At 30.7% G+C, this 12,137-nt stretch overlaps 1 protein-coding gene across 2 annotated transcripts; it reads right to left on the reverse strand.

Annotated features, from left to right (window-relative positions):
• Nucleotides 1–9,090: 9,090 nt before the first annotated feature.
• On the reverse strand, nt 9,091–11,682 carry LOC129309246 (ubiquitin-conjugating enzyme E2 27). Of its 2 annotated transcripts, none has more exons than XM_054950727.1 (6): nt 11,524–11,682; nt 11,202–11,386; nt 10,987–11,035; nt 9,854–10,013; nt 9,559–9,648; nt 9,091–9,367 (listed from the first exon to the last, which is right to left on the reverse strand). In XM_054950727.1, exons 2-6 carry the CDS (start codon nt 11,377–11,379, stop codon nt 9,263–9,265), a joined length of 582 nt encoding a protein of 193 aa, XP_054806702.1. In that variant the 5' UTR covers nt 11,380–11,386; nt 11,524–11,682; the 3' UTR covers nt 9,091–9,262. The 2 variants fall into 2 exon arrangements, with proteins under 2 accessions (XP_054806702.1, XP_054806703.1); XM_054950728.1 differs by having other exon boundaries at nt 11,507–11,670.
• Between the last annotated feature and the right edge of the window lie 455 nt (nt 11,683–12,137).

The raw sequence follows: 12,137 nt of genomic DNA on the forward strand, positions 1-12,137 counted from the left end.
CAATCATATTTATAAGTTATAATTAATATGTTTCATCGAAATCAATAAAAATTTTAAAATTTATTAATTCTCGTTAATATTTGTATAAGTTTTCAACTTTTCTTTTATGAAATATACATATTTTTTCACACTAACATTTAATTAAGATAAAAAGGAAAAAATTATAATAAACAATTAATAATGCTATTTCTTGAAAATAGTATCAAATTACTTCCTTCGTTTTAAATTATAAAGTACTTTTAGATAAAATTTTACATATTAATAAACTTTATTAAATACACTTAACAACCTTATCTTTTCAAAAGAAAAATATATAAACTTTTCAGAATACCCATAATTTAATATATTAAAAAGAAAAGTGATAAAAATTAATTATTGAGAGAGAAAGAGTAATATTAGATTTGGTTCATTTAATAAAATTTTAATCTACTTAAAGTGCCTTATATTTTAGGATAAAAAAACTTCTTTAAAAATATTTTATAATTTAAGACTCATGTAGTATAAAACAACAAAAAGCTTATGTGCTCTCATTATTACTCTTTTTCCTATGAGAACAAGGGCATTATCTTTTCTAATTTTCTCGTGTGATTTGATACCAAATGGAGCCTAATTTAATAATGAATCTCAACAGCATAGTTTGCCAAGGAAGCACATCATGAATCCCAGAGAGTGGAAATCTTCTGAAACATGATGGGAAAAAACAGGGCTTTGCCACAGAAGACACGAGCCTGCATGATTCAAGTACTAAAAATAATCCAAGTGATGAAAGTCACTTAAATTTGTAAATTTATGAATGAGAAAATTAATTTTTAAGTCTTCAAGTAAAAAACAAACTAGTAAATGCCTCACCTACCATGCCCATCGTCATAATGAATTAAGGGCTTCCACTCATTGACTAACAAGAAGAGAGATGATGGGTGGCAACGGCGATTAGTTATTGACAATTGACGAAACATCTCACAATTTCTGAAGAACTAGTACTGCATTTTGTTATCAGCATTTCAATTTACTCAAGTTGAAGTACATGAACTAACTGTACACGCAGAATCAAAGTTATTTTAATTTAATGAGTTATAGGAAAAATATTTTATGTTGTGTTTAAATTTGGATTTAAATTAAATCTTTTTTCCGGACACATAAAAAGCTATACATTTGAATTTGATCAATCTAAATTTAAATCCATATTTTATTATTTTTTTATACCTTCAAATTCCTTTCGCATCATAATTATTTGAAATTTTAATTACTTCAATTCTTTATTCTTTTCGTTAATATTAGCACTTTTATCACTCAAACATCTTCTTTCTTCTCTCATTCTAACACCTCGCCAATTGAATGATAAATTTTAAATTCATCAATCCAAAACGTTACCATAAATTTTTTACTTCCCATGAATGCTCATTCCTCTCATTTTGTTGAAGGTGAATGGTGGATTTTATATCATAAAAAGCATGAAATAATTGATTTTTAATCTGTAAAACACATAAAAAGAGGATGTTGGTGGAGTCCATATGTCAGCCATTTGAGTAAAAAAGTCCATGTGCGAGTCTATTATTATATTTTCCATGGCCTACTTACTTTTAATTAGCAGAATGAGATTAGTTATCTTGAGAAGGAGTTTATGCATAAATCACTTTAATCACTATTTGGCATCTCAATCTAAAATATTCTTCTGGTAGAACGTCCCATTGCAATGATCCCTTTGGCAATTAATAATTGATCCATATTGATCATAAGATGACAAAAACAATGAGATTATGTTGCAAATTTGCTAAAATTCATCACAAATCCAATGACTTCAAATTTACTTAAGTTGCGTTTCAATTAATGTAATGAGATTTGAATTTTGGTCAGATTTTTTATCTGGATGCACAAAAACTTGTAAAATTAGATTTGATCTAAATTTAGATCCATGCTTCATTATAATTCTTTTATAATTTTAAATTTTTTCTATATTAATCTAATTATTTAAAATTTTGGTCACTTCAATTCTCTTTCTCTCCTTTCACTGCTCACGTCGTCTCTCATTCTTGTCTATGGTGTTAAAAATGAGAAGAAAGCTTATTACTCCTCCGATTTTAAATTATAAAATATTTTTAAATAAAATTTTGCATATTAATAATCCTCATTAAATACATTTAACAATCTTATTTTTTAAAAATAAAAATATAAATTTTTAAAAATACTCTTCATTTAATAACCTTAAATCCACACCTAATTAGTATTAAATAGAGAGAGAGTGTGCAATATTGGAATAAATATATTTAATAATATTTTAATTTTTTTAAGTGTCTTATATTTTAAGATGACAAATCTTTTTCAAATGTGTCTTATGATTTAGAATAGAGTAAGGATTTCTAAGCAATTAATCTAAACATGAAGTTAGATTTTGTCTCGTGCCTGCTGTTCCCCGCAAACGAGAGAATATTTGGAAGGCAAAAGAATTGTCAAACGTAACTGGCTAGACGTGGGCGAGAAATCTAAATTAATATCCCTACCAAGAGTGCGACTTATAATTATGTGGTCTAATAAAAGAAGAAGACTATTAAAGATTTGTAGAATTTTCTCCTGCATTTATTGCCATCATCACCATTTCTTCCTCAACAAACGCATAGATTGATCAATTGATGGTTGAGTTATTGATCAAAGAATAAGAAAAATGGGAAAAGACAAAGCGATCGAGTCTAATTAAAGTGGTCCACTCAGTTTTGAATTTTGATAATGTTGATCAATCAGGGGGTTTCTTCATTTTCAATCTAGCTACCTAGCTAACGCCAGAGCGTGACTTGGCATTAACAATGAATCAGTGTGGCTCTGAAAGTTCTATAGAAAAGCAAATTAAATCCAAGTGAGAAAAGGAAAATTGAATAAACTAGTATGAAAATGAAGAGCAGGGGATGAATATAATTAGATGAAATGCACAAAGTCGATGATGAGGAAAGGCTAATTAGATGGCGTGATTGGAAAGGAAATAGAAGGACTTAGCCTAAATGTCAAAGAGGTATTCAACGGTGGCATTGATTTTTCCAACATTTGCTTCACTCAAATTATTGCACAACGCAGTCTAGTCAATACGCCAGGGCTCAATCTCAATCCGGTTTTGTTTAATTGGTCCAAGAATTGTACCACTTGTATTGTTTTTTTTTTTTAATAAATAGACCAATCACATCTCCTTCGTTCATATTGGATAACTTCAGATTATAGTAGGTGATATAATTAATAATTTATGTTCACAAACTCAGATTCCCACATCCCAATGTAATAGAGGATTCAAATCTTAGACCTTACGTTCGTAGTCCCATCAGAAGAACTTGCCATTAGTAGTGGGTATGGGTATCTAGATATAGGCATTTATATCCACACATCTTTATATCATATAAAATATAAAATTTTCAGCTTGCGTCAAATGTCTACCCATAGAAGAATGAATCATACTGTTAATAGTTTATGAATACTATTTTATTTATTGAGAGAGAATGACACTTAAATTTTTAATAATTTTTTTTAAAATAAATTATAAATATTGATTCAGATAATTATAAATTTAAAATTTTTAAGTTTTTTATAAATAATTTAAAAGTTTTAATTACAGATAAGGAATTTAAATTTTTAATATAACTTGGAACCTATATTTAATATTTTTATTTATAATTGTTTAAATAAATATCTGACCTAACTATTATTAAATCAATCAATTTTTTGTACATCTAACTGTCATTCTTTTTATTATTAATTACTAATCAATTAGAATTGGTGAGGAATTAAAATTAATACACTTACTGGAAGGCTGCTTGCTTTCTGCCAATTATTAAATGCTTATCTCTTTCAGTCTGGGAACGTACATTTTTATATTGGCAAATTTTTTTCCTTGTGGCTTTTGTCCTGGATCTCAGAATTAAAATTGCACGGTCATGTTGGGTTTGTCCCGTGACCCACCTCCATTAAACCCAGGTTGGTGTCGTCCCAATTACGCCAAATAAGAACGTAAATGCCACAAAGATTTAGCTTTTCACCATTCTTGTGTAGGGTAGGTAATTAGTGCCAAGGTTGAATAGTTAGTAAAAAATAATAATTTATGATTAAATTTAAAAAATAATATTTTTTTGATATTTGGACTGATTTAAATAGGCCTAATATGGTTGAATTCGAGCTTGGTCTAAATATTTAAATAAAAAAATAACATTTTAAAAAATATATCAAATATTAATTATTTCTTTAAATTTGAGTTATTTTATACTAAGATATTATATATTTGAATATATTATTGTAGATTTTTTTAAAAAAATTAAAATATTCATATTGTCATATTTTTATTATTTTAATACATAAAATATCTCAAAATAATTTTTAAAATGTTTTTCAATTTTAATTTTTAAATTTTAAAACCCACATTTAAAAAGGGTCTGACTATTCTATATTATTTTAATATTTAAAAAATATATTTTATATTTTTTTAAATTAAAAATAATTAATTTTAAAGTAAAAATTAAATTAAAAATAAAAAAAATTGATAATTCAAATATTCGAGCTTACTTCAAATAAGCTTGAAGTTGATAGTGGTTTAATCTTAATTTGGCTATTTGGACATTTTCATAGCCCAAATAAGCCTAATTCAAAGATATCCAACTTATTTGAATCACTGACTATATTCTTATTTACTTAAAAAGCTTAGATTATTATCATTTATATCACACTTATTTGGTATGAAAAGTATCTCTTAAGAGAAGATAATCCTTTAAATAGAGTTCATATTTCTTAAAGGATTAGACTGACGATTGCTGACCGTGAAAGTACATTGAAGAAAAAAATGTAAAAGCATTGCAAGCAAGAAGGAGGAATCACGTGTTTTTAAAATTAATTTTTTTCAAATACAAGATCACCAAAAAAGCCATACATAAAAACAACAAATCAAGTCATGTTATGGTGCATAAAGGTTTTGTACTCTAGAAGTGGAGCATAAAAAATTCTTATTATAAATTATCATTTGAAGTTTGGTAAGAATCACCATTAAATCTACATAAACACAAAAGGAAAAAAAAAATGGATATAAGAACCAAAACCCTTAAATACTAAAAACATTCAACCCTCGAATACCGTATTTTCTCTCACATAAAAGTTGGTTCAATAAAATATGGATATCTATTTTAAAATGTATTGGAAATTGAAATGATCAATGTATTGATTCAAAAATTAATAATAAAAAAATATAGTCAGACCATGATTAAATTAATTACAAATAAAATATTTTATTAAATAAATTAAGATATTGATTTAATAGTTTACTAATTTAATTGAATAAGTTAACCCTAATTTTCATATTATGTTATTTTACTCCTTTGGTGCCTATTTGTGAACTCAAGATCAACAGGAATTGTTTTAGATCTATCTCACTTTGGGAGAATTATAATCAGATTTTAAATAATAAATTAATTATTTTTTCAGTTTATTTATAAGCCAAATTTTTATATTTACATATTAAACTTTATTATTTACAACTTGCCAACACTTATAAGTAATTAGTTTTTTTTTTATCTTGGACCTATATGTAATTCTCTTTTTATCTGTTATCTATAAAATTGGATACGTTTAACACCCAAATATACCATAGAAACTTAAATGGACGTCAAAGTTGCAGCTGGAGTTGTGGCATGAACAAAGGGTCAAACATTTGAGACAGACACAGGTCCCCGGAGGATATCAATGGGTGACACCAAATAATGGCGCCCTTACTCCACAGGCCACTGGTCCACTTTAAATGTTGTCATTTGACAGATTGCAGTTAAAAATATCATAAGATTTGACTACTTAATTTTATATATTTAGTATATTTTTATTTAATTAAATAAACACTTTAATTATATAAGATTAAATATATGATTTTTTTATTTAGTGATATTGTTATTAACCTTTTTGGGGCATACTAATTGCAATGAAGCTAATATCAATAGTCTTTAATTCACCTTTTCCTTGGGGTTTGAATAGTTTGAAGGGAAAAAAAAACTTATATGTTTAACTTTATATATTTAAAATATCTGTTTTCAACTAAATAAATAAATGTGTATCTTTTTTAGATCATTTAGTCTTTAACAGATTATTTTTATTAATATTACTAACATATTAAAATTCACATGTTTTGATTTAATTGTATGAAAATATATTAAGTATTAATGTTAGACAAATAATTATTGTTATTAACAAATTTAATTTGCATGTCATATGTAAATGAGAAGTTAAGTAATTTTTTTATAAAATTAAAGTTTAGGTGAATTTTAATTACTTAGATTCTATACATAATTTATAGTTATATATATGGGAGAAATTATTGTATAGACCTGATACACTGCACCATTCATTCTTTGTCCAATAAAAATATATCATGTTAGATCATTATAGATATAAATTAATTTTGCTATTGATGATGATAGGGAGAGAACAGATAATAAATTAAATAAGCATTATATTCAAAAAAAAAATTTATTAAAATTAATTAATTATAAGATTTTATTTGATTAAATTGGTATAATTTTATTGGACAAAGTATATGGTGTGATATATTTGGTCCATTCAAGAATTTCACACACGCACACACGCACGCACGGGATTTTTCAATTCAATGCAAAGATCAATTATGACGCACATAGATTAAAAAGACCATTGTCAAAAAGACATAAAAGGAAATGATTAATGTTTAAATATCAATTACTGGGAAAAATATGGAGAATTTTGGCTTTAAAATTTGGAAGTGTTAAAAGATCAAGATATGCTAGGCGACTTTGGAGACAAAGCAAGGAGATTGAAGATTGATTGACCACAAATTAAAAGGAAATAACAATCATGCAGCCCTTGCGAAAACTACTTCTAACTCGATAAACAAGTAATATTATTCATAAGCAACATAACTGACCTTTATTTGAACTGAACAAGGCAAGCAAAGCTTAAATACAATCAAAAGATATCAAGACCCAGGTGGTCTTGTCTCCTTGGCAAAATCACCCCCTAGTGCTACATGAGATATCTAAATGAAAAGTCCCATGAAATCATAAAGTTGTCTGAAATCTCATGTCATTTATTAAAGTTGTCAATTACTACTGAATCGTTATCAACTATTATTGCTTAGTTGTCAACTGAACAACTCCATGAATAACTATCTAGCATTGATTAACGAGTTCAATAAAGAATACAAGACTTGAGTGTAATTTTATGGAACTTTTTTGTATTTAAATTCCTTATGTGGGATGTAAAAGTGATTTTCCCAGTCTCCTTTCTTATGCAAGTTGAGCAGCACATTCATGAATAACAGACTCAAAACAAATACCCCCTCCGTTTCAAATTATAAAGCACTTTTGAATAAAATCTCACATACTAATGAACCTCATTAAATACACTTAACAAACTTATTTTTTCAAAACAAAAATATAAACTTTTAAAAATACCCATCATTTAATACATTAACAAGAGAAGGGATAAAAATTATTTATAGAGAGAAAAAGGTAAAATTGAAAATGATACATTTAATGAAATGTTAACTTATTCAAAATGTTTTATATTTTAAAATGAAAAAATTTTATTAAAAGTGTTTTATAATTTGGGGCGGAGAAAGTAATAAGAAAACATTTGTAAATAAGGAAATGATAAGATGCGAAGAGAGATTAAAGAAAAGGCAAGGGGTGGTGCATAATCCAGAGATGTTGGCTGAATTATGGGTGAGCCTCGCACTCAGTCTCATGTCCAAACCATCTCATACTGGCTGCTGCCTCTGCCGATAGAATCGCCCAGCCCACGAGGCCTCCCTCTTTATCATCTTCGTCCCCACATACAATGCTTCCTATGTATCACTCACCTCCAACATCTATTATTATTGTTGTCGTTCAATTCAAACTTAGATCATTATCATTGAACTATAAATTACCTCACCCTATATCTATTCCCTTTTCTTTGTTTTCCAAGCTCATGCTTGATGCTTCTTAACACCACCCTTGCGTACCTGGCAAAACCTCAATCCCCTTCACTTCATCATCACCAAAATTTCCGAAACTCATCATTTGCTTGAATTGAAATACCTTCTTTTATATAAAATAATAGTAGAGAGAATTTCAATATACGACCATTGTAATAATTTTATATAAAATCAGTTCCCAAAAATTTCTGAAATCACATTGTAGGACCAAAGGATTAAAATAAAATTATTTTTTGTGGGAAAAAGACTAAAATGCCTTTCAATTAATTTTTTTTAAAACCAAAATATTTATCCCCAGTCATTGGAACTCTAGCAGCCACACTACCGTTAGCAACCACCGGGGATAAATACCTAAAAGTAGTTAAGGGCAGATTTGAACCCAAAATCCCTTGATTAGTTAAACTTGATGTTTAAAAATTGCCAACACCACAGACAATGTCGGATGCATGGGAGCATGGGAAGATGTTTTGTTTGTACAAAAATTTTTCCATTTTTTTTTTACTTCTGAATAGTCCTATTTCTTTTAAAACAAATACAACACCATATCGAATTACCATGCATCCGTTGCATCTCCTCCTTAAATCCTGTGCTATTGCATTCCTCCCTTGGCCCATTTCTTCACTCGAGTTCATCCACAGCAAAGGCAGGGAATACGATATTGTTCCTTCTCAGTGAAATTTCCCATTCCTTTCTCCTGCTTAAATCAAGTAAAAACAGAAGGAAACAGGCGTCATGTATTGTACTCTTGTTACTATTGCTTCCAACTGACTATTACGTTGATATGATACTTCAACACATGTTCCACGATATTAGCCATGTGCTGCAAGAATTGAATCTATTACCCACCAGAAGGCCAGCAAAGAGGGGGCAAAAAGGGTATTATCTCAAATTTCTACTCATCTTTGGTCATTGCATGTTCCTCTTAAAACGGGCGAGACAATTACACTTGACTCATCAAGCGAAAGTTTGTCTATGATCCAAAACTACACTCTCAGACTCAGATAATGGCATTGGACCTCATTAATGCATTATCAACACAATTCTAAACGTGAAAAATATGTGAAGCAGAAACATTCCCCATGTGTATTTCATTTTCTACATGAAGCGACATGAATATGTCAGGTCCCAAGATCTCCAAGGAAATCAATTTTAGTCATAGGTTAGAACTATAAGATAAGCTCTACCAGATTAAATGACTATATTCCATTAATTCTTTGAATCTATATCGTGTTAGCCTCTTATGGCTAAATATCATCATAAACTTTGACACGACAAAAAAGCTTTAGGTAATATTTTACACATTAGCTAAGAGCAAAGCCTTTCAAGAGCCAAGTTTTCATCGCCACCAACAGCTTCCAAAGCACTCCTCGCCTGAGCTTCAGGGAATCCCATCTCTGCGAGCTTCTTTACCTGTACCAGTGAAAAATGGAAAATTCATTTATCTAAGCAACAAAAATGAACTTCGCTCACCCCAAAGAAAAAAGAAAACGATCTTCACAAGGGCAGAGTGAATCTCATGCATTGATGAGATCAATTGTTACAAGCTCAACAATGTACATCCACCCTCCAATGGCATGAGATCATATGCAAAAACTCAGTACCTTATCCTCAATCCCAAGAGATGATGCCTTGGCAAAAGCTTCAGTCCAGTACCGGGCGGTGCCAACAAATGTCTGGTACTCTTTCAGATACTGCATTGTCCATAGAAATAAATTGATTCAGAATGACATGTGAGCAGAAGAAAAAGAAGCAATCATAACAGAAGGAAATCTAGCCCTGAAAATTAAGTATGGAACGCTTAAGATGTTGAATTTAATAGTTCCAATCACAGACAGTACCATACAATAGATAAAAAGTAAAAGCCTTGTCATTAACAATACAGACACTGAGCCAAACCTGTTGTGCTACAACAGCATCTTGAGGATCATCAGGTTGAGGAGCAGAGAGAAGTGCTTGCACAGAAAGCAGTGCTGTTTTCAGTGTCAGTGCAGGGCTCCACTGGTCCTTCAAGATGTCCAGGCAAATAGCTCCACTCTGACTGCTGATGTTAGGATGCCTTCAACAGGTGACATAGCACAATATAGAATATAAGCATTATACGAATGACCATATGCTTTGCCAGTGGCAGGGCATTATCAGCCACTCTGTTTATAGATGCTATGAAATTGAAAAAATTTCTACAATAGATGGCCAGTCAATCATGAAAATAAGCCTCCCTCTTCAGAAACATCTAATGTACTATATGCCTAATTCTATGAGGCAAACACTAAAAGTTCTACGCCCAGTGCTAAAACTTTATTGCCATTCAAAACACACAGTATTTGATTTATCCGTTCTCAGTACAATCATTTCATCACAAAAGATTTATTTCAACCATACACTGTATCGTGAAAGTACCAAACTTGATGCGATGAACCATGCTAAATGACAGTGACCAGATTGGAATGAAGACCACGTAATATTGGAGAGGGGGGTGGGAGTGTGAGATTCACCAGTAACATTACTTAACTTTTCAAAAAGGTTCAGCATATGATTCTTCGCTGGCTGTTTTTGGTCAATTTTACAGTAAAATCAATAATCAATAACAGAAGAAGAGGGACGGATGGAATTCTAGCCTGACGCATGTTATTAAATAAGTTAACCACCACCAAATGACAAAACAATGGCCTCCGAAGATATCATAATTAGAAGGAAAAAAAAATCCATTTTATTTCACATATTTGCTTCCACAAGCCAAAATGAATGTGCGGTCAAAAATAGCATAACATTGGCACCTGAAGATATCATAATTGAATTTGAATCCAAACCTTCTTTCCTTTTTTCACATTCATTATCCAACATCAAAGCCAGGGTAAGTATCAATGTCCAAAACAACGATTTTACAGGACTCCATAAAACAACGCACACTTATTCCGCTACATATTTAGAAAGCCTAGCACACGTCTCAATAAATCGCACATCAAACTTTACCACTACGCATAACATGAATGAAACTCAAAAAAGACAGAGGCACATAAAAAAAATCCTACCAGACTTTCGTTGCAAACTGCATTTTAGGGGGCTCGAAGGGGTATCCATCTGCGATCAATGAATAGGGCAAGCAAGTTAACAAAATTTCCTTCACAGGTTACACAAAAGAGCGACAGACTAACCAATAAGGGGTAATCACGCCATGCACGATTGATAACCCTACCCTTTAATTACATATATAATTGGCAACATCGGGTCAAAATTCATAACATACCGGGTATGGTAATGTCAATCTGGAAAATGCCTCCCTCGTAAGGAGTTCCCAGAGGGCCAGGAATGGTTCCAATCAAGCAAGCAAGGTTGTCGGCTTTGACATTAACCCTGATGCCGGAACCTTCAACATCCTTGCCGCATTCCACGAGCTCCTTCTGAACGCGAGCAAAGTCGATCATCTTCAATCTGAGGGAGGAATCAGAAAAGAGAAACCCTAGAGAGTGAGACGAAGAAACAGGTTTGAGAGCGAGGATAGAAAAGAAGAGAACAATACACACACACACACACACACACACACACACACACCCCCGAACAAAACACACCACCGACTGGTTACTTCAATCGAGAGGAAGCAGAAAGAAAGAGGAATAAAGGTTGTTGCTTTTTCACTTTCCTTCGTCCTCTCTCACTCGCCCTCCGTCTGCAGTCACACCCCCACTAAGCAGTGGAAGCCAGTAAGGAGAGGAAAAAAAAAAAGAGAGAGAAAAATAATTTCTTTTCCTTTTTCTCGAGGTGTATCTTATGAATGAGGCGGACATTAAGTTTGGAATAATGATGGTTGACGCATCTTAATTATGAGACGTAGTCACATAGATTCATCAATTAAATTTTGAATAATGATACATCTTATGAGACCTAGATTCATGAATGAATTCGTCTATTAATATCTTGACATTTAAATCCTTCATTATTTATTTACTCGGAACATAATCTTTATTCTTTGAGTATAGATTTTTTTTAATAATTTAGATTTAGATAATCCTGAAACGGCAGGTTGGCAGCAATGGCAGCTTTTTGTCTTTTTCCCCTGCCAGAGAAAATGTGGCGGCTTATGATCGGCACCTTGTTATACGGCAGGTTTTGAAACGCTATTGTTATATTTTAAAAAATATCATTTTTTTTAAAAGGAAAATGTTTTTTTTGGACAAATTAAAAC

Source organism: Prosopis cineraria, unplaced genomic scaffold, assembly GCF_029017545.1.
Source record: "Prosopis cineraria cultivar Desert tree isolate PC_DT_omini unplaced genomic scaffold, ASM2901754v1 PC4, whole genome shotgun sequence".
NCBI lineage: Eukaryota > Viridiplantae > Streptophyta > Magnoliopsida > Fabales > Fabaceae > Prosopis > Prosopis cineraria.

What these genes read in the sequence shown, in the direction of transcription:
- LOC129309246 (XM_054950727.1), bottom strand. Translation starts at nt 11,379, where the DNA reads ATGATCGACTTTGCTCGCGTTCAGAAGGAGCTCGTGGAATGCGGCAAG. An exon ending in ATGCTGTTGTAGCACAACAG is followed by an intron (nt 9,649 to 9,853) that starts GTTTGGCTCAGT and finishes TGGACAATGCAG; the next exon opens with TATCTGAAAGAGTACCAGAC. An exon ending in CTCTTGGGATTGAGGATAAG is followed by an intron (nt 9,368 to 9,558) that starts GTACTGAGTTTT and finishes TCACTGGTACAG; the next exon opens with GTAAAGAAGCTCGCAGAGAT.